Below are 21,269 nucleotides of genomic sequence, written 5' to 3' on the forward strand. Positions count from 1 at the left end.
GGGGGACCTCTCCTCTCGACGCTGCCACTTCCTTGGCGTCGACTCATCTCTGGCGCCGGGAGCCTGATGCGTCGTGGGCGACCGATGACGGTGCTTCTTCGCCTTTTTACGGTGCCCGTCATCGGCGCTCGGTGGAACAGACGAGAAGGAAGAAGATCCCCCTCGGCCTCGAGTCCGACAGGGTTCGGTCCCGAGGGCCCTGGGTAGAGGGAGTGACCGGGTCCGATTGCCCACGCAGACTCTCACCCCTGCCGTCTCCGGAGGACCGGCGGGCCAACGGGACCTGTGCTCCTGGGGTCAGTGCCGATTTCGTGGACATCGGTACCGAAGATCCGGCCGTCGATACCGATGCCGTCAAAGTCGACGTCGAGGGGCCGGCACAAGTTCCAAAAAGACGGTCCCGCAGAACTTGCCTCGCCACCTGTGTCCGTTTCCGTAAAGCGAGATACAAGGTGCACGTCTTGGTATCGTGCTCCGGCCCGAGGCACCAAGCGTGAGTGTCGGTCTGCGAGATATGCCGGCCGCACCGACCACACTTCTTAAATCCACTCGGGACCTTCGAGGACATCGACCGAAAAATCGCGTCGGCGAAGTCAAAGTCGTCGATGGTGGCGGTAAAAATCACACCTCGAAAAATAAATCGACCGCGCGGCCACAAGGCCGCAACGAGACGCCCCCGCTAAAAGTACGAGGGGGAAACAAAGTTCTCTCTCTTTTTTTTTTTTGAAACAAAATAAAACATAGAAAACAACGAAAAAGAAAAACTCGCAGCAAAAGCGCGATCCGGTTTCCGGGGCTGACAGAGAGAGAGACGAACACGGCTCTCTCCAGCGCGGAAAAGAAAAGACTGAGCGGGAACGGTCGCGCACGGGCGGGAAGACGGCCGTGCATGCGCGGTGGGTGTGCCCAGCGTGCGGGACCGCCCGCAAAGTTTTGTTCCGGTTGGTGGGGGCTGCCGTAGACGTCAACCCAGTCTTGAGAACAAGCAGCCTGCTTGTCCTCAGAGAAAAAGATCTAGGAGTCACTGTAGATAATACGCTGAAATTTTCTGCTCAGTGTGTGGTGGCTGCGGCCAAAAAAGCAACAGGATGCTCGGTGTTATTAGGAAAGGGATGGTGAATAAGACCAAAAATACCATAATGCTTCTGTATCACTCCATGGAGCGACCTCACCTTGAGTACTGCGTTCCGTTCTGGTCGCCGTATCTCAAAAAAAAGATATAGTGGAATTAGAAAAGGTTCAAAGAAGAGCGATCAAAATGATAAAAGGAATGGAACTCCTCTCGTATCAGGAAAGGTTAAAAAGGTTAGGGCTCTTCAGCTTGGAAAAGAGATGGATGAGGGTAGATATGATTGAAGTCTACAAAATCCTGAGTGGTGTAGAAGGGAGTCAATTTTTTACTCATTCCAAAAGTACAAAGATTAGGGGACACTCAAAGAGTTACATGGAAATACTTTTAAAACAAATAGGAGGAAATATTTTTTTTCACTCTGAGAATAGTTAAGCTTTGGAACTCCCTGCCAAAGAATGCAGTATCAGCAGTTAGCATATCTGGGTTTTAAAAAAAAAAAAGGTTTGGACAAGTTCCTGGAGGAAAAGTCCATAGTCTGCTATTGAGACAGACATGGGGAAGCTACTGCTTGCCCTGGGATTGGTAGCCAGGAATGTTGCCACTATTTGGGTTTCTTCCAGGTACTTGTGACCTGGCTTGGAGACTGTTGAAAATCAGACTAGAATGATCATTGGTCTGACCCAGTATGGCTATTCTTATGTTCTTATGGAGACTCTGCTGAAACTCAAGCAAGACTAGGGAGCCATGATCCTGATAGCCCTGTATTGGCCCAGGCAAATCTGGTTCCCACTTCTTCTGGAGTTATCCTCTGAAGAACCTTGGAGACTGGAGTGTTTTCTGACCCTCGTAATGCAGAACAAGGGGTCTCGTCTACATCCCAATCTCCAGTCTCTGGCCCTCACAGCTTGGATGTTGAGAGCTTAGAATTTGCTTCCTTGCATCTTCCAGAGGGTATCTCCTGGGTCTTGCTGGCTTTCAGGAAAGATTCCACTAAGAGAAGTTATTCTTTGAAATGGAGGGGGTTTGCCAACTGGTATGAAGAAAAGGCTCTAGATCCTGCTCGAGTACCTTCTACGTCTCTCTGGGTCTTGTCTTAAAACCAACTCTAAGAGTTAATCTCAGTGCGATTAGTGCTTATCACTGCCGTATGGAATGTAGGGGTGTTTCCCTGGATCTCACCCTTGGTAAGCCTGAATACAGCATGAACCATCTTTCCTGCAAGTAAAACATGGACTCTGAATTTTTTTTTCCCTGGCACAGCTATGCTAATGACTTCATTCAAGGACATGGTGTTTACTCTGTCTTGCCTTCTGCTTTATCTCCTGGGAAGGTGTGGAGGAGCAAGCTTCAGCGACAGTGTCTCCGGTAACAGCTGTGAACCGTGGAGGGGAATTTGGCACTGCAAGACTACCACTGATTTCATATTCTTGCTGGAAGCCCACAAGGTCCCTCATTGTTGACTGTATGTAACCTGCAGGGCAGGGGTACAAAGTTGGTGAATGGTCCTTGTCTGTCACCTGTGGACCCAGAGGGCTGTGCCAATGCTGGACTTGGAAAAAGAAAGAGAAGAACAAAGGGAGAAGAGAAGAGGACTTGATGGTGTGCACATCTCTCTGAGAGAGACTGGATTGCTAGAACACTTGTGAACTGTGTTTCTGTGTGCCAAGATTTCTCAGCACTTTTTGACACTGTGGATCGCTTGCTAGAATGAATGGCAGAAACAGGCATCAATGGAACAATATTTGCCTGGCTCAGATCCTATCTGTCAGACAGGCAACAATCCATAAAGTTTGGTAACAACTCATCACCACCATGGGCACTAACCTGCGGGGTACCACAAGGATCGATGCCGTCACCTATTTGGTTCACTATCTACCTCAAGCCACTAGATGAGCTAATATTTAACCTCATGTGCAACTCTCTTTAAATTAGTCACCTTACTTTCTTTTTTTTTTTTTTTTTTTTTTTTTTAATTTGTTTATTTATTGTTTTAGTGATAATACAAAGAATACATCTTTGAAAAGATACACCAGATATAAACACAAATACACTAAAGAATATAATATATATAGAAAACATCTCTACAATCTGGTTACAACAGTCCACCATAAAGAGAAGGAGTGGGATTCAAGATTGATTAAACCAAAGGAAGTTTGGTACTATTAACTTAAAGTTTAAGGAAAAACAAGCAGTGGTACTCCTTAATTTACAGAACCATAAACCAGAGATGGAATTAGCATTGGTTTTTCTTCATATCAAGGAATGACCTTAATTGTTCAGGTTCAAAGAATATGTATTTTTTATCCTTGAATATCAAAATACACTTGCAAGGAAATCGTAATTGGAAAACTGCTCCAACATTTAAAGACTCTTGCCTCATATCTAGGAACTTTTTCCGCCTTTGCTGAGTCCAACGAGCAATGTCTGGGAACACAGAGACTTTGCTTCCTTTATACTCAGGATAAATTTTTTTAAAATAAAGTCTCAATAAAGATTCTTTATCTTGTAAGAAGACAAAAGATACAATCAATGTCGCTCTGGTTTCTGTATTATCCACAGACTGCTCCAAAAAGTTTGTCAAATCCAGCGTTTCAGGAGGAATGTCCTGTTTAGAAGTAACTTGAGGTAAAGGAGGTTTCTTTTCCAAATAGTAAATCTTTTGAAGAGGAGGGAGTGTTTGATCTGAATAATTGTATATTTCTTTAAGAAACTTAGCAAACATATCCTTCGGGGCCACAAATTGAGATTTTGGAAAGTTTAGGAATCGTAGGTTTAGATTTCTTGATAAATTTTCCATATTCTCTATTTTTCTTTGTATAGAGGCACAATCTCCTACAATATGAACTTGTTGTTGAGATATTTTCCCAATTTGCGTCTCTAGGTCAGTTTGCTTTATTATTACTCCCTCCATTTGTCTTTTAAGAGATTTTATCTGAGAAGAATTGTTCAAGGATAACGTTATGAAAGAGGTACAGACCTTGTGAAGCGATTCCAATGCTGTCCAAATCGATTCCAGCGACACCTCTTGGGGCTTGACTAAGGGTTGTATCGCCAATACGCAAGCAGAAACTTCTTCTGGCGTAGTTGTTTCAGGCAATACCCCAGTAGCCTCCCCTGTTGGCAATTCTGGCGTTCGCTGGACTCCCTCAGCTAGCCACAAGATCTCTCTGGCCTCCGCTATCGCTTCTGGGGAAGGCCACTCCTTCGAAGCCCCACTAGTCTCGGGATTCGGTACAATTCCTCCAGGTGCGTGCGAAAGCGTCGGGGTCACAGGTCCTAACGGACTAAGCGAAAATTCGCTCTCCTGAGCGGAGCTCTTCCCTGCTCCGCTAGCGGATACGTCCGAGGTCGGAGTCGATACCAGAAATGTAGTCAATGACTGCTGCCCAGGCAAGGTAGGGATTTGCTTCGGGAGGGGTGGTCCCCTTAGCTTCCCTTTCCTTTTTGGCATGTTTAACTAGGAAAATCGTCGAAGAAAAATTTTCTTTTTGGGAGCGTCTTTGCTACACGTCCTGCTTGAGCGCCCGTCACCTTACTTTCTAACTGTTCTTATTCTCTTACTTATCTAATATCTACAGATCGATCAATCGATAGGTGTAACTTTTAGTAATTTTTAGTATTTGTTGCTTAATATATTTTTGTATTTATTTTCCATAATTGCTTTTATATAATAAATAAGGGAAAATTAGGTTCTTACCTTGGTAATTTTCTTTCCTTTAGTCATAGCAGAAGAATCCATTATGAGTGGGTTGTGTCCATCAACCAGCAGGGGGAGATAGAGAGCACTGAAAAACCATAGTGCCTCATGCCAGCTAGCTCCATCTGCCTCTTCAGTATTTGAAGCTTCCAAAACAGTGTTACACCGCAAATAACATAAACTTTCTTCACAGCGGATGAACGCCCCAAAACTGGAGCTATAATTCAAAGGAGGGAATGAACTCATCCTCCTGTAACTGAACAGAAATCCTGAAGACTGTTTTCCAACTTCTCCCAATGAGGGAACATATCTACAGGAAAAACTGAACATAAAAGTAACATAAACCACATAATGAACCACTAAGGAGGGATCATGCATTCATCTGCTATGACTAAAGGAAAGAAAATTACCAAGGTAAGAACCTAATTTTCCCTTCCTTGTCATCAAGCAGATGAATCCATTACGAGTGGGATGTATCAAAGCAATCCCTAGATAGGGTGGGAACAAGCGACACCACACGCCAGCACTTGTGCTCCAAAATGCGCGTCTCTCCTGGCAGCCACATCCAGCCTGTAATGTCGGGCAAACGAGAGCTTAGAAGCCCAAGTAGCTGCACTACATATCTCTTGAAAAGAGAGTGCTCCAGTTTCAGCCCAAGAAGAGGAAATCGCTCTTGTGGAATGTGCCTTAAAGGCTTCAGACGGAGGCCGGCCAGATAGCAGATATGCTGAAAAGATAGCTTCTTTGAGCCAACGGGCTATAGTGGCCTTAGATGCTGGAGACCCTCTGCGTGGACCTGACAAACGAACAAAAAAATGGTCAGAGGTCCTGAAGGCATTTGACATGCGCAGATATTGCAACAGAGCCTTTCGCACATCCAGAAGGTGCAACTGCCCATAGGCTTCTGGAAACTCCTCTTTAGAAAAGGAGGGCAGGAAAATAGGCTGGTTTAGGTGAAACGCTGAAACCACCTTAGGCATGAAGGAAGGCATTGTACGTACCATTACTCCGGACTCTGAGAATTGCAGAAATGGGTCTCGACAGGACAGTGCCTGGAGCTCAGTTACCTGTCTCGCCGATGTCACGGCCACCAAAAAGACCGTCTTTAAGGTCACATCCTTCTCCGAAGCTCGCCTAAGCGGCTCGAAGGGCGAACACTGAAGGGCCTTTAAAACTAACCCCAGGTTCCAGGCCGGACATGGAGCCCGCACGGGAGGACGGAGCCGAAGCACCCCTCTAAGAAACCTTGTCACATCCAGGCAAGCAGCCAGAGAGGCCAGCAACCTTCCCTCGAAAACATGCTAAGGCTGACACTTGAACACGCAGGGAATTATATGCCAAGCCTTTTTGTAAACCATCCTGCAAAAAGTCAAGTATCGGCGAGACAGAAGCCCGCATGGGTGTAATCACTTTAGAAGCACACCAAGACTCAAATAAGCCATGGAAGTGGAACGCTTGCGGGCCTGTAGGAGAGTAAGACCACAGAGGTAACGGCAGGGGATCCTCTACCAGCATCCGCAGGAGGTCTGCATACCACGACCTCCTGGGCCAATCCGGGGCAATGAGAACCACCTCTCCTTGGAGGAGCCGAATCCGCAGGAGTACTCGCCCTATCAAGGGCCACGGAGGGAACACATACAGTAGGCCCGGAGGCCAGGGTTGAGCCAAGGCATCCAACCCTGCCGAGCGAGGATCTCTCCGTCTGCTGTAGAATAATGGGACTTTGGCATTTGTGCTTGACGTCATAAAATCCATTACGGGCTTTCCCCATTTGGCACATATCTGCAGGAATACTTTGTCTGCAAGTTCCCATTCCGCTGGGTCGATTTGATTCCTGCTCAGATAATCGGCTTGCACGTTGCTCTGACCTGCAATATGAGCTGCTGACAGAAACTGCAGATGAAGCTCGGCCCAGTGGCAAATCTGCACGGCCTGCGCTGCTAGTGCTATGAACTGAGTCCCTCCTTGGCGATTTATGTAGGCCACTGCTGTCGTGTTGTCCGACAGAACTCTGACAGCCAGTCTTTCCAGGGTCAATTGAAAGGCCAGAAGCCTGGAAAATCGCTCTCAACTCCAAGCGATTGATGGACCACTCCAACTCCTCGGTTGTCCAAAGACCCTGGGCATGCCTTCCCCGGCAATGTGCACCCCAGCCCTTCAGGCTGGCATCTGTTACCACCAAGCACCAATCGGGGAGCACTAGCGGCATTCCTCGCTGCAGCATGCTGTCTGAGAGCCACCACTACATACTGAGCCGGGCCGCAGGGAGCCACGTGAGTCTGCATTGATAATCCTGAGAAATTGGAGACCACCGTTGAAGCAGGGAACACTGTAGAGGTCTCAGGTGCGCTCTTGCCCAAGGCACCACTTCCAAAGTGGCCGTCATCGACCCCAACAGCTGGACTATGTCCCAAGCTCGCGGGCGAGGCATCCTCAGGAGCAGATGGACCTGGTTCTGAAGCTTGCACCACCTTTGCTCGGGTAGGAAGACCATCCCCGAGGCTGTGTCGACCCGGACCCCCAAATATTCTAGAGATGGGGTCAGGTGACTTTTGGCTATATTGATGACCCAGCCCAGAGATTGCAGTACTGAGACCACTCTGGCTGTAACCTGATGACTCTCTTCTGCAGTGTGCGCTCTGATGAGCCAGTCGTCTAGGTACGAGTGAACCCGGATACCCTCTCGCCTGAGAAAAGCAGCTACTACCACCATTACCTTGGAAAAGGTTCAGGGAGCTGTGGCGAGGCCAAAAGGCAAGGCCCGAAACTGGAAATGTTTTCCCATCACCGCAAAATGCAGAAACCTCTGGTGCGGGGGCCAAATTGGTATGTGCAAGAAAGCTTCTTTCAGGTCCAGAGAAATGAGAAACTCTCCTGGCTGTACCGCCGCTATGACGGAGCGCAGGGTTTCCATGTGGAAATGCCGCACGTTCAGAGACTTGACTTGTTTTAAGTCCAGGATAGGCCGAAAAGACCCTCCTTTTCGCGGCACCACAAAGTAAATGGAGTAACGGCCCAATGTGAAGCAAGCCTTGCAAGGTCTCCTCTAACGCCGTCCGTTTGGCGACAGAACCGCATCGGGACTCCACAAACACATCTCTTATTGGGGCATTGAATTCTATTCTGTAGCCTTCTCTGATCAGGTCCAAGACCCACTGATCTGAGGAAATCTTGGCCCACTCCTTGAGAAAGAGGGAAAGTCGTCCTCCTATCACAAGAATCGAGGAGGGGGCTGGCGCACCAACATTGAGAGGGTCGCCTGCTGCGGGAACGTTTCTCCGAGCGAAAGGAGTTCCTCTGCTGAAAACGGGCATGCGAAGTGAACCCAGCAGAACGCCCCAGGCGGTACCTTATAGCTTCACGGAAGCAAGGTCTGTAAGAGGAAGGAACCGCCTGACCCTTGGAAGAAGGCCGCGGCCTATCCTCAGGTAAGCGCTGGGGTTTGGCATCCCCCAGGCCTTTCACAATTTTCTCCATCTCCTCACCAAACAGGAGAAGGCCTTGAAAGGGCACCTTCACCAACCTTTGCTTAGAGGCCATGTCAGCTGCCCAATGCCGTAGCCACAGAAGACGGCGAGCCGCCACCGCTACACCCATCTGTTTAGCTGAAGCTCTGACCAGATCATAAAGGGCGTCAGCCAAAAATGACAAGGCCGACTCCATACACGGTGCCACCTCCGTAAGGGGCTCCGCTCCATCTCCGGGCTGTTCCACTGCCTGTTGTAACCAAGCAAGGCAGGCTCGGGCAGCGTAGCAGCTGCATGCAGACGCCCGTAAGGATAGGTCTGAAATTTCAAAGGACCATTTCATGGCTGCCTCCAGGCGTCGGTCCTGCATGTCCTTCAGGGCAACTCTCTTTCCACTGGGAGGGTAGTTTTCTTTGTCACAGCCATGACTAGGGCATCCACTTTAGGCACTGCTAAGCGCGCCAAATGCTTGCCCCATAGCCCTGGCGACTTTCAAAGGCCCATTGAGCCGTGATAAGCTCTTGGATGCAGTCATGCAAAGGAAAGGCTCGAGCAGGCTTCTCAGTACTTGCCATCCTCGGATTATTTATTTTTATTTTCCTATTATTTCCTTTATTGTTCTAATTGTTTTTCTAAGAGTTTCCCCGTTATTTCTGTTTATGTAATTTGGATTGAAGTTGATATTGCTCAGATACAAGGGTAACATCAAACCCTAATATTGGCTAAGATATCATAATGTAGATGTAAACTCTGTTAGTATCAACCTGTTATGCAATTGTTTAACTTTGATGTAGGCTTACTTAAGCTGCATGTATTTCTGTAGGTTTGACTAAGCTCCAAGTGGGGTAACGGATATATGAAATGCTTCCCATACTTCCAGGTTATTATGCATATGTCAAGATCCATGCATGACCTTTGTTAATATAAATTTTTCTATGATTGACCCTTTTTACTGTATGAGGCAACCTCATACTTGCTATCCACTTTTTTAGTGCTCATGATTGGATGCTAATGATGAGTACTGGTAAGGTCCAGGAATTCCGACCTGTTTAAAGATTCTGAATACCTACAACCTAAAACAGCCTGCAATCTGAGTACTAACCATATATTTGTTGAGCCACCATAACAATGCTTAATCAAAACCACTATTCCTTCCCAAGACCACTGAGATAGACACATTAGATTATCTCCCCATGTACTATGCAACAGATACAATAGAAGTCATAGCAAGACCTGAAAGTATTTATTAGTATGATCCACCTGAAATTGCTATTACCCGCATACCTATATTTCATGGGATTTTGTAGATGAACTCATATAAAGGGAATTCCATATGCCCAAAAATATACCACCTAAGAATGAAGTTTCCTGTCTTGCACCATGCCTTCTATCAATTTGTACCTGATTTTGTTAAGACTCATCTATAAGGCCATTAGTAGGTTATCAGGCCTAGTCAGTTCTTTTCAGCTGCACAAAGCTATGTAGCTTGGCCCACCACTATTCCAGTGGATATATCTTAAACTAGAACGCATATTAACTTGCAGGAAAAGCAAGTCCTTGCTCAGCCAGTCATTGATTTTTAAATCCAGCTGGTATTTTTACAGCCTGAGTCCTAAAATCTGGCCTTCCACCCTTCCGGTGGGCATCCAGTGAGGGCCTCTTGCTGTAGTATAATTATACAACTCCCAGGGTCTTCTATAGAGAGGACCTGCAAGGCATCAGTAATAAGCGCTGGCAGCTCATCGCGGTGGAAAATCCTCACTGCGGAAGGATCATCTGGATCCGGTAGCAATCCTGCATCTTCTTCTGGCTCTCCAGACCACGAAGGCCTGCCAGACCCCTCACCCCACAGAGTCCTCACATCCCGACCAGGGGGAGGGGAGGTGCGCCACTCTCTGAAGGGGAATCCACTATTCTGCGCTTGTCTTGTGGCCATCTGTCAGGGGAAAACGTGCCTGATGGTAATCCAAGGCCAGACTCCACTGGAGGGGATACAGAAAGCAGGGCCGCAGAGCACCCCTGCGGAAGAGCTCTTTTTAACATGTATGCATTATGCAGCAATAAAACAAATTCAGGAGAAAATGGCTCACCCTGGCCTCCCGGTTCCAGTCTGGGGGAAACAGCTTTTATTAGCCTCTACACGAGGCACCCCTCCAGGCTCAAACCCCTCCGCCTCAGCGGGGGTCGCGTCATGTTGTTCCAAAATGGCGCCTGCTGCCAGCTCCACAGAGCGGGAAGGAACATCGCTCGCCATGCTCGGGCCGGCTCTACCGTCTGAAAAGCACGCCTTACAGAGCCCCCCTGCAGATTTGCGCTTGCCACAAACGGAACAGCGCTTTACTTTCTCAGCAGCCATCGCCGAAAACAGCTGAAATTCAAAATGGCTGATTTGCGCCAAAATCGCCCCGAACGCGGGCCCTCCCCGGAGGAGCTACAAAATGCTCTTACCTCACCAGACCTAGTCTCCGAGCTCCGGTCACGCTGCACAATCAGAAGAAAACTTCTTTTCTGGGATCGCAGCGCCAAAGTGCGACGCGACTTTTTTTTTTTACGCTGTGAGGAAAGTTTGAGGCAACAGCGAAAGAGGCAAATTTCCAACTCCGGAGGATCAGTAGCGTGGGAAAAGCAGGGAAAGGGCGAACCTATGTACCCTGCATCCACAGCGTGGGCAAAGACAGGGACAGGGCATGCCTATTTGTCTACTTCCACATCAGGGGCCGGGTAAGGCAGGGAAAGGGCTAACCTATTTGTCGTTAAAGTGGGCACCATCAGCCACAACACCCCTGTTACAACTGGCAAAAGCACAGGAGCCACCCCAGGCAGATTTTCTGAAGGAACTTGAACAAGCTGCAACCACCCTGCTGGGGAAATAGAGAATACTGAAGAGGCAGATGGAGCTAGCTGGCCATGAGGCACTATGGTTTTTCAGTGCTCTCTATCTCCCCCTGCTGGTTGATGGACACAACCCACTCGTAATGGATTCATCTGCTTGATGACAAGGAATATATATTTCCATCTTCGCATTATTCCTTCATTGTGGACAGCCTAGCTAGAACTAGAAGGCCAAAACTTTAGCACTGTCATATCCCTAGCCAAATGTGTCCAGTACTAACTGCTATCTGAGTGATTACCTATCATATCAGTAGTGCCTACAGGAAAATAAACCCATCTCTGGACAGCCTCTAGCTGTTTGCTTCATAAGAGGTTTGCTCAGTGCTTTTTTGGGCCAGTATGCACCGATACGGAACTGGCACCTTTTTTTTACCTCCCGAGTTCCCCTCTCACTGATCCTGCTTGAGAGTCCAGGTTCCCGATCAATCAGTACAAGACCCGGCCGGCACCAGCACACTCAGCCTTCGAGCCTATCCGCTTATGAAGGCCCTGTTGGTACTGTCCCTGTGACGCACATGTGATGTGTCAGAGAGGGCGGAACTAACAGGGCCTTCCCGAGCACATGGCATTGGGCGCAAAGGCTCGTCAGCCTGGTGCCAGACCTTGTACTGGCTGATGCTGGGGGCCCAGACTCTCAAGCAGGCAGGCAGTGGGAGGAGGAGGATGGGCAGGAGGGAGGGAGAACTGCTGGACATGGATGGATGGATAGGGAGAAGGCAGAAGAGAGAGGAGAACTGCTGGAAATGGATGGATGGATAGAGGGAAGGGCAGAGGAGAGAGGAGAACTGCTGGACATGGATGGATGGATAGAGGGAAGGGCAGGAGAGGAAAATTGCTGGACATGGATTGATGGATGGAGAGAAGGACAGGGTGCAGTTGAGAATTGCTGGACATGGATGGAGGGTCCCCAGAAAATTGCTGGACATGGATAGAAAGGAGCAGGGGAGAGAGGAGAAATGCTGGACTTACTAGTGCATTCAATCTGCAACTCCTCAGTACCTCTCCACTCTTATCTCTCTCTATATACTCATCCCCGGGAACTCCGTTCATTTGGTAAATCTCATATCTGTACCAATCTCCTCCACTGCCAACTCCAGACTCCGTTCCTTTTATCCAGGGCTTTTTTGTGCCGGTACACACCGGTACGGCGTACCGGCACCTTTTTTTGTGAGGTCCTGCTCACCTGCCCGCTCTCTTCCGTTCGTGCACCCATGCTCCCCCCCGCCCCACTCGCCCTCAAAATCTTTAATTTACCCGAAGTTGTGGCGAACTGGCAGTAAAAACAGCTGGCAGGCAGGCTTGCCTCCTTGTCGCTTCCCTTCCCTCTCAGCGTGTCCCACCTTCCTCTGATGTAATTTCCTTTCTGCGAGGGTGGGACGCGCTTAGAGGGAAGGGAAGCTGCCTGCCAGCTGTTTTTACTGCCGGTTCGCCGTGACTTCGGGTAAATTAAAGATTTCAAGGAAAGTCGGGGAGCTGAGGGCAGGGGAGAGAGGAGAAGCGCTGGACATGGATACAGGGGAGGGAAGAACGAGGAGAAGCGCTGGACATGGATACAGGAGAGGGGAGGAGAGGAGAAGCGCTGGACATGGATGGAGGGGAGGAGAGAGGAGAAGCGCTGGACATGGATGGAGGGGAGGAGAGAGGAGAAGCGCTGGACATAGATGGAGGGGAGGAGAGAGGAGAAGCCCTGGACATGGATGGAGGGCAGAGGAGGGGAGAAGAGAGGAGACGTGCTGGACGTGGATGGAGGAGAGAAGAAAGGAGACATGCTGGACATGGATGGAGGGGAGAGAGGAGGGGAGAAGAATGGAGACGTATGGATGGAGGGGAGGAGAGAGGAGAAGTGCTGGACATGGATGGATGGGAGGGGAAAAAAAAAAAAAAGAAGAAGATGCACGTTGATGGAGATGAGGGAAAGGGAAGAGAGGAGAAAACCCGCACATGGATGGAGAAAATAGGCAAAAGCTGGATCCACATTATACCTCCTCCATTCAATTCCACAGAGGAGGATGGATGTAGGGCAAGAAATGAAGAAGAAAGGAGGAAAGTAAAGAAATGTATGGAAAGGAAGCCCTGGAAACGGAGTTAAGAGAACACATAGCAGCAGAATCAGAGACTGGGACCAATATGGATAGAAAGTCACCAGACAACAAAGGTAGAAAAAAATCATTTTATTTTCATTTTAGTGTTTGGAATATGTCCAATTTGAGAATTTACATCTGCTGTCTTATTTTGCACTGGGTGTTCTGGAGCTGTGTAACAGCTTATAGAAATTATTTATAATGAAAAAAAAATCACGTTATTTTTTTCTCCTATACTAGTATAATATTTTCAATGATGTCTGTTTATTTGCGCTATGGCTGGTATAAGGGGTGGAGTCATATGTGGTGACCCCGCCCATAATGAGTACCGGCACCTTTTTTCTACAAAAAAAAGCACTGCTTTTATCTTGCTGCACCATACGCCTGGAATAGACTTCCTGAACCAGTACATCAAGCTCCATCTCTGGCTGTCTTCAAATCTAGGCTTAAAGCCCACCTTTTTGAGGCTGCTTTTAATTCCTAACCCCTATTCTCTTGTTCAGTACCCATGTCTGTTTTATCATTCCCACCTTCATTAAAACCTTATTTGTCCTGTTTGTCTCTCCTGATTAGATTATAAGCTCTGTCATGAAAGGACTGTCTCGCCATGTTCGAGTGTACAGAGCTGCGTATGTCTAGTAGAAATAAGCAGCAGTAGTAGTACTTAGTAGTGGATGTGTCCTGTTCACCAGAAAACCTGAGCAGCAGCAGAGCAGCAGATCTGGCAGCATACCCTGCAGAAATCCCGATGCACTTTCACCTTTACTAAAACGCTCTGTAAGATTCTCAAAGTCAATAGAGGAAAAAATCATGCAAGCCACCTCTGTGCTATTCCATCTCAGAGAATGGCTCTTACAGGTTAACCTTTACAGATTAAATATATGTAGTACAATTGAATGTTTTGAATAGTATGACATTTACCATCTCCTTCAAGGTCATCAGTCTCATCAGCCCAACTGACTGGCTTGGAAACGTAGCCGCCTCCACCTCCACCTCCACCTCCACCACCACCTCCACCACTGCCATCATCTGCCAGAAAGTCTGTGAGGGGCACGGTTTTCCCCTTCTTATTCTTCTTCTTAGCTGTTAAAGAGAATTAGAAAAAAAAAAAAAAAGAGGCAAAAGCATATTACTCAGTTTGATAACTTGCTTGAGAGAGAAGTTGAGAGAATGCCCTGCGAAGACTTCAAATTCTTGTCAAAGTGTTACTTATAGGTTAATGTGCTGTGGGTTGACTAGCACAGGAGATTTTGGCTCAAATGTCCTTTCAGATAGAAGCAGCATGGTTCAGACATATCACAGGGCTTATCTACTCAAGTTCTAGAAAAAGAGGGATGCAGCTGATAGACAAAATTAAAATAAATAAATCAGGAAAAAAGCGAGGATCTGCTCTCCGATCAGCCAAGGCAGCCAAAAAAGCATTCATAGCCCCTGGTGGTAGTAGGTCCCTAGCTACTGTACAACAGTGACAAGATTTAGGGTCTATGATTACAAAGCTCTGGCCAGAGTACTCTGTTCATGACTCTGGGGTTGAAGACTCATTACAATGACAGACTAAGGGGATATAGAAAAGAGAAAAATTATTCCTGGGCAGTTGCAAAGAAGGCTCATGGTACTAGATGCCAGCCCAGGTTGCAACTAAGATTGAAGACACCATCAACTCCCCTCTCCCACCCACCCACCCCAAATGAAAAAAAAAAATTAGTTTCAGTTATTTCCCTTCTACTCCTAAACTAGCAAGGGCATTCAAGTTGCTCTGGCCAAAGGGTATACAAATAAAAGAAAAATTCATAATAAAAATGGAAGGGCAAGCCACAAGTCTCCTGGTGAAAACAAATCAATCTCTCTTATCTGCTGTACACTACCTTAGATGAATCTCTTCATAAAGGTGGTTAATAAATTCCAATAAATAAGTCTTTAAATGTTGAGTCTTAATGGGTTATAAGTTACAGAATAGCATCTATGCTCCTACAAAATTTATGCCCGCTTCTTGGCAAATAGTGAGTTCTTGCAGCCACTATGCACATCTGAAAGACTGGGGGTCATCTTCTCTTAAAAGGACGGTAATGACAGACTTCCTGGATATGTATATTCTAAATCCACACCTGGGCCTTCATGTAGTAAGTGATGCATCAGAATGTTGTGCTAAGCCTCAATGCACAGTGTTCTAATGTAAGTGCTAAATAAGGGAAAATTAGGTTCTTACCTTGGTAATTTTCTTTCCTTTAGTCATAGGAGATGAAGCCATTACGTATGGGTTGTGTCCATCAACCAGCAGGGGGAGATAGACTTTTCACAGTGCCTCATGGCCAGCCAGCTCCACTGCCTCTTCAGTATTTGAAGCTTTAAAAAGCAGTATGGCAAACCGCAATGGGAATAACATGAACTTTCCTCACAGCGGCATGAACTCAAAAGGAGGGAATGAACACATCCTCCTGGAGGGAATAAACTCGTCCTCCCAAAACATAAACTGGAGGGAATGGACTCATTCTCCTATAAGTGAACATGAATCCTGAAGACTGTTTTCCAACTTTCTCCCAAGGAAGGAACTTCAGGAAACAAGAACAGAACCTGAAACAGATTCACAGCATACAGACAATCATACAGGGAGGGCTCATGGCTTCATCTGCTATGACTAAAAGAAAGAAAATTACCAAGATAAGAACCTAATTTTCCCTTCCTTGTCATCAAGCAGATGAAGCCATTACATATGGGATGTAACAAAGCAATCCCTATATAGGGAGGGAACAGATCACACCACACGCTAGCACTTGTGCTCCAAAACACGCATCCCTCCTAGCAGCCACATCCAGCCTGTAATGTCGGGCAAAAGAGAGCTTAGAAGCCCATGTTGCAGCACTGCATATCTCTTGACGAGAGAGTGCTCCAGTTTCAGCCCAAGAGGAAGAAATCGCTCTGGTAGAATGCGCCTTAAAGGCTAAAGGCGGAGACCGGCCGGCAAGCAGATAAGCTGAAAAGATAGTTTCTTTGAGCCAACGGGCAATAGTGGCTTTAGACGCTAGAGACCCTCTGCGAGGACCTGATAGCAAAACAAACAGATGATCATAGATCCTGAAAGAGATAGTAACTCGCAGATACTGCAGCAGAGTCCTGCGCACATCCAACAGGTGCAACTGCCCAAAAGATTCTGGAAACTCCTCCTTATCAAAGGAGGGCAAGAAAATAGGCTGGTTTAGGTGAAACGCTGAAACCACCTTAGGCATGAAGGAAGACACGTTCCGAACCGTGACCCCGGACTCTGAGAATTGCAGAAATGGGACTCTATAGGACAGGGCCTGGAGCTCTGACACCCATCTCGCCGAAGTAATGGCCACAAGAAAAACGGCCTTTACTGTCAAATCTTTCTGCGATGCTCGCCGAAGCGGCTCAAAAGGAGAAGCCTGCAGGGCCTTCAAAACTAGCCCCAGGTTCCAGGCTGGACAGGGTGCTCGCACGGAAGGCCGGAGCCGAAGCACCCCACTAAGAAACCGTGCCACATCTGGATGAGCAGCTAAAGACACGCCTTCAACCTTACCACGAAGGGAGGCCAACGCTGCCACTTGCATCCGCAGGGAATTATAGGCCAAGCCTATTTGTACACCATCCTGCAAAAAGTCCAGAATCGGCGAGACAGGAGCCCGCATGGGTGTGATCGCTTTTGAAGCACACCAAGACTCAAACTGGCACCAAATCCTGGCATAAGCCACGGAAGTGGAACGCTTGCAGGCCTGCAGGAGAGTGAAAATGACTGTTTGAATAGCCTTTGTCCCTCAATTGCGCCCTCTCAATCGCCATGCCATAAGACCAAAGCAGCAGGCGTCCTCCATGGCTGCCGGGCCCTGTGACAACAGGTTCGGTACCAGAGGTAAAGGAAGGGGAGCCTCCACTAGCATCTGTCGGAGGTCCGCATACCAAGGCCTCCTGGGCCAATCGGGGGTGATGAGGACCACTTCTCCTGGGTGCCGCCGAATCCGCAGGAGCACGCGCCCTTATCAAGGGCCACGGAGGGAACACATATAGTAGGCCCGGAGGCCAGGGCTGAGTCAAGGCATCCAACCCTGCCGAGCGAGGATCTCTCTGTCTGCTGAAGAAGCACGGGACTTTGCCATTTGAACTTGTCGCCATAAGATCTATCACGGGCTTGCTCCATTTGGCACATATCTGCAGGAATACTTCGTCTGCTAGTTCCCATTCTGCTGGATCGATCTGATGCCTGCTTAGATAATCAGCTTGCACGTTGCTCTGACCTGCAATGTGAGCTGCCAACAGAAACTGAAGATGCAGCTCGGCCCAGTGGCAAATCTGTTCGGCCTGCGCGGCCAGTGCTCTGCACTGAGTGCCGCCTTGTCGATTTATGTAGGCCACTGCTGTCGTGTTGTCCGACATCACTCTGACAGACAATCATTCCAGGGTCACTTGAAAGGCCAGAAGCGCCTGAAACACCGCTTTCAACTCCAGGCGGTTGATGGACCACTCCGACTCCTCGGGTGTCCATAGACCCTGGGCATGCTTCCCCTTGCAATGTGCGCCCCAGCCCTTTAGGCTTGCATCTGTCACTACTAGACACCAATCGGGGAGCGCCAGCGGCATTCCTCGCGGCAGCATGCTGTCAGAGCCACCACTCCATGCTGAGTCGGGCCGCAGGGAGCCAAGAAAGTCTGCACTGATAATCCTGAGAAACTGGAGATCATCTTTGAAGTAGGGAATACTGTAGAGGTCTCAGGTGCGCTCTCGCCCAGGGCACCACTTCCAATGTGGCTGTCATCGATCCCAGCAGCTGGACAATGTCCCAAGCTCGCGAGCGGGGCATCCTCAGGAGCAGACGGACCTGATTCTGAAGCTTGCACCGCCTTAGCTCGGGTAGGTATACATAGCCCGAGTCTGTGTCGAACCTGGCCCCCAAATATTCTAGAGATTGCGAGGGGGTCAGGTGACTTTTGGCCATATTGACGACCCAGCCTAGAGATTGAAGTACTGAGACCACTCTGGCTGTAGCTTGATAGCTCTCTGTAACAGGGTCTGCTCTGATGAGCCAGTCGTCTAGGTACGGGTGAACCCTGATACCTTCTCGACTGAGCAAAGCAGCTACTACCACCATTACCTTCGAAAAGGGTCGGGGAGCTGTGGCGAGGCCAAAAGGCAAGGCCCGAAACTTGGAAATGTTTTCCCAACACCGCAAACCTCAGAAACTTCTGGTGCGGGGGCCAAATTGGTATGTGCAAGTAAGCTTCTTTCAGATCTAGAGACGTGAGAAACTCTCCTGGCTGTACCGCAGCAATGACGGAGCGCAGGGTTTCCATGTGGAAATGCCGCACTCTCGGGGACTTGTTTAATTCTTTTAAGTCCAGAATAGGCCGAAAAGACCCACCTTTTCACGGCACCACAAAGTAGATGGAGTATCGGCCGCAGCCTTGCTCGGCGGGAGGCACCGGGGTCACTGCCCCTAACTGAATCAGACCTTGTAAAGTCTCCTCCACCGCCACCCGTTTGACGGCAGAACCGCATCGGGACTCCACAAACACGTCTCTTACTGGGGCGTTGAATTCTATTCTGTATCCATCTCTGATCAGGTCCAGAACCCACTGATCTGAGGAAATCTTGGCCCACTCCTCGACAAAGAGGGAAAGCCGTCCTCCGATGACAGGCATCAAGGAGAGGGCCGGCGCACCATCATTGAGAGGGTCGCCCCTGAACTCCTGGTCTTGAGCCACCTGCTGCGGAACGCTTGTCCGAGCGAAAGGAGTTCCTCTGCTGACCACGGGCACGTGAAGTGAACCCAGCAGAACGCCCCGGGCGGTACCTTCTAGCTTCACGGAAGCGAGGTCTGTACAAGGAGTGGACCGCCTGGCCCTTAGAGGAAGGCCTCTGCCTATCTTCGGGCAAGCGCTGGGGTTTTGGATCACCCAGGCCTTTCACAATTTTCTCCAACTCCTCACCAAATAGGATGTCCTTGAAAAGGCAACTTCACCAACCTTTGCTTAGAGGCCATGTCCGCTGCCCAGTGTCGTAGCCACAGACGATGGCGAGCCGCCACTGCTACTGCCATTTGTTTAGCCGAAGCTCTGACAAGGTCATAAAGGGCATCAGCCAGAAAGGACAAGGCCACCTCCATCCGCGGAGCCACATCCAAGAAGGGCTCCGCTCCATCTCCGGGCTGAGCCACTGCCTGTTGCAGCCAAGCTAGGCAGGCTCTAACAGCATAACAGCTGCATGCAGACGCCCGAACAGTGAGACCTGCAATTTCAAAGGACCGTTTCAATGCTGTTTCCAGCCTACGGTCTTGAGCATCCTTCAGGGCAACACCTCCTTCAACAGGGAGGGTAGTTCTCTTTGTCACCGCAGTGACTAGGGCATCCACTGTAGGCATTTGAAAACGAGCCATATGTCCCTCACGCAGAGGGTATAACTGCCCCATAGCCCTGGAAACTCTCAAAGGTCCCTCGGGGTCAGCCCACTGAGCCGAAACAAGCTCTAGGATGGAGTCATGCAAAGGGAAGGCCCGAGCAGCTTTCTTGGTACTAGCCATCCTGGGATTACCCGAGGAGGCCATGCCACTGTCAGGATCTTCAATCGAGAGGGCCTGCAGGGTATCTGACATAAGCGCTGGCAGCTCATCACGGTGGAAAATCCTCACCGCGGAGGGATCATCCAGATCCTGTGGTAAATCCGCACCTGACTCTGGTTCCTCAGACCAAGAACGTCTGTCAGAATTCTCCGAATCCTCACACCCCGACCACGGGGGGGAAAAGGTGCACCACAATCTGAAGGGGAATTAACCCTTCTGCGCTTATCTTTAGGCCAAGCATCCGGGAAAAAAGCCTCACTGGGCAGTCCCAGGCCAGAATCCATCGGGGGGGCAATCAGAGGAGCCTCAGGCTACCCTTGAGGAAGGGCTCTTTTCATCATGTATGCTTTATGTAGCAAAAGCACAAAATCCGGGGAGAAAATCTCACCCTGGGCACCCAAATCCTGTCCGGTGCTAGCCACTCCTGAAATAACCTCATCTCGAGGTGCCCCACCCGGCTCAGGTCTCTCCGTGTCCACGGAGGCCGCGCCATGTGGTGTAAGCAAAATGGCGCCCGCTGCCAGCTCAGAGCGGGAAGAAACATCGCTCGCCATGCTCGGGCCGGCTCCTACGCCAGTACAGCACAATTTACAGAGCCCTGCTGCTGATTTGCGCTTGCCACAAGTGGAACAGCGCTTTACATTGTCCGCAGCCATCGCCGAAAAACGGCGGTAAAATCCAAGATGGCGGTTTCGCGCCAAAATCGCCCCGATCGCGGGCCCACCCCGGAGGAGTTGGAAAACACTCTTACCTCAAAGGATCTAGTGTACAACTACGATCCTGCTGAAAATCAGGTCAAAAAACCTGTTCCAGCGTCTCTGCGTTTAAAAAACGCGACGCGACTTTTTTTTTTTTTTTTTAAGCTGTGAGGAAAGCAGAGGTATTGAAGACTCCGGAGGCTCAGATGAGTGGGAAAGGCAGGGAAAGGGCGAACCTATATGCCTGCATCCACTGTTGGTGGGTAAGGACAGGGAAAGCAAGGCAATATGTCCACATCCACAGAGGTATGGGTAAGGCAGGGAAAGGGCTAACCTATGTGCCTTTAAAGTGAGGCTGCTATAGCCTCCAACACCCCGGTTAACAACTGGCAAGCCAGGAACCACATCCCAGCAGATTTTTCTGGAGCTCGAACAAGCTGCAGCCACCCTGCTAGGGGAGATAGAGAATACTGAAGAGGCAGTGGAGCTAGCTGGCCAAGAGGGCACTGTGAAAGTTTGAGTGCTCTCTATCTCCCCTGCTGGTTGATGGACATAACCCATACGTAATGGCTTCATCTGCTTGATGACAAGGAACAGAACATTTGTCACATTTCTGACTGGTAGAAGGTTGAGTTTCAAACTCATTTAGGTCTAAGCCACCAGCAACTGCAAGATGATGATTCAAAGTATTTTGCACTCGCCTGATTTTGCGCTTGGTGTAGCCTCGTACATCACGCTTGCTGACTTTTTTGAACTTTAATGGAGAAATACCAAGAGATGTCAAACTTGTGTTCAAC

At 48.9% G+C, this 21,269-nt stretch overlaps 1 protein-coding gene across 1 annotated transcript in view; it reads right to left on the reverse strand.

Moving 5' to 3' along the window:
- The window catches only part of EIF4B (eukaryotic translation initiation factor 4B), a 296,204-nt gene that overhangs the window by 260,100 nt on the left and 14,835 nt on the right, over positions 1-21,269 (reverse strand). The window contains exon 2 of the mRNA XM_030198197.1: positions 14,131-14,292. Coding sequence (XP_030054057.1) covers positions 14,131-14,292 — 162 coding nt within the window. The remainder of the gene's footprint in view (positions 1-14,130; positions 14,293-21,269) is intronic.

This window comes from Microcaecilia unicolor, chromosome 3 (genome assembly GCF_901765095.1).
Source record: "Microcaecilia unicolor chromosome 3, aMicUni1.1, whole genome shotgun sequence".
Taxonomy (NCBI): domain Eukaryota; kingdom Metazoa; phylum Chordata; class Amphibia; order Gymnophiona; family Siphonopidae; genus Microcaecilia; species Microcaecilia unicolor.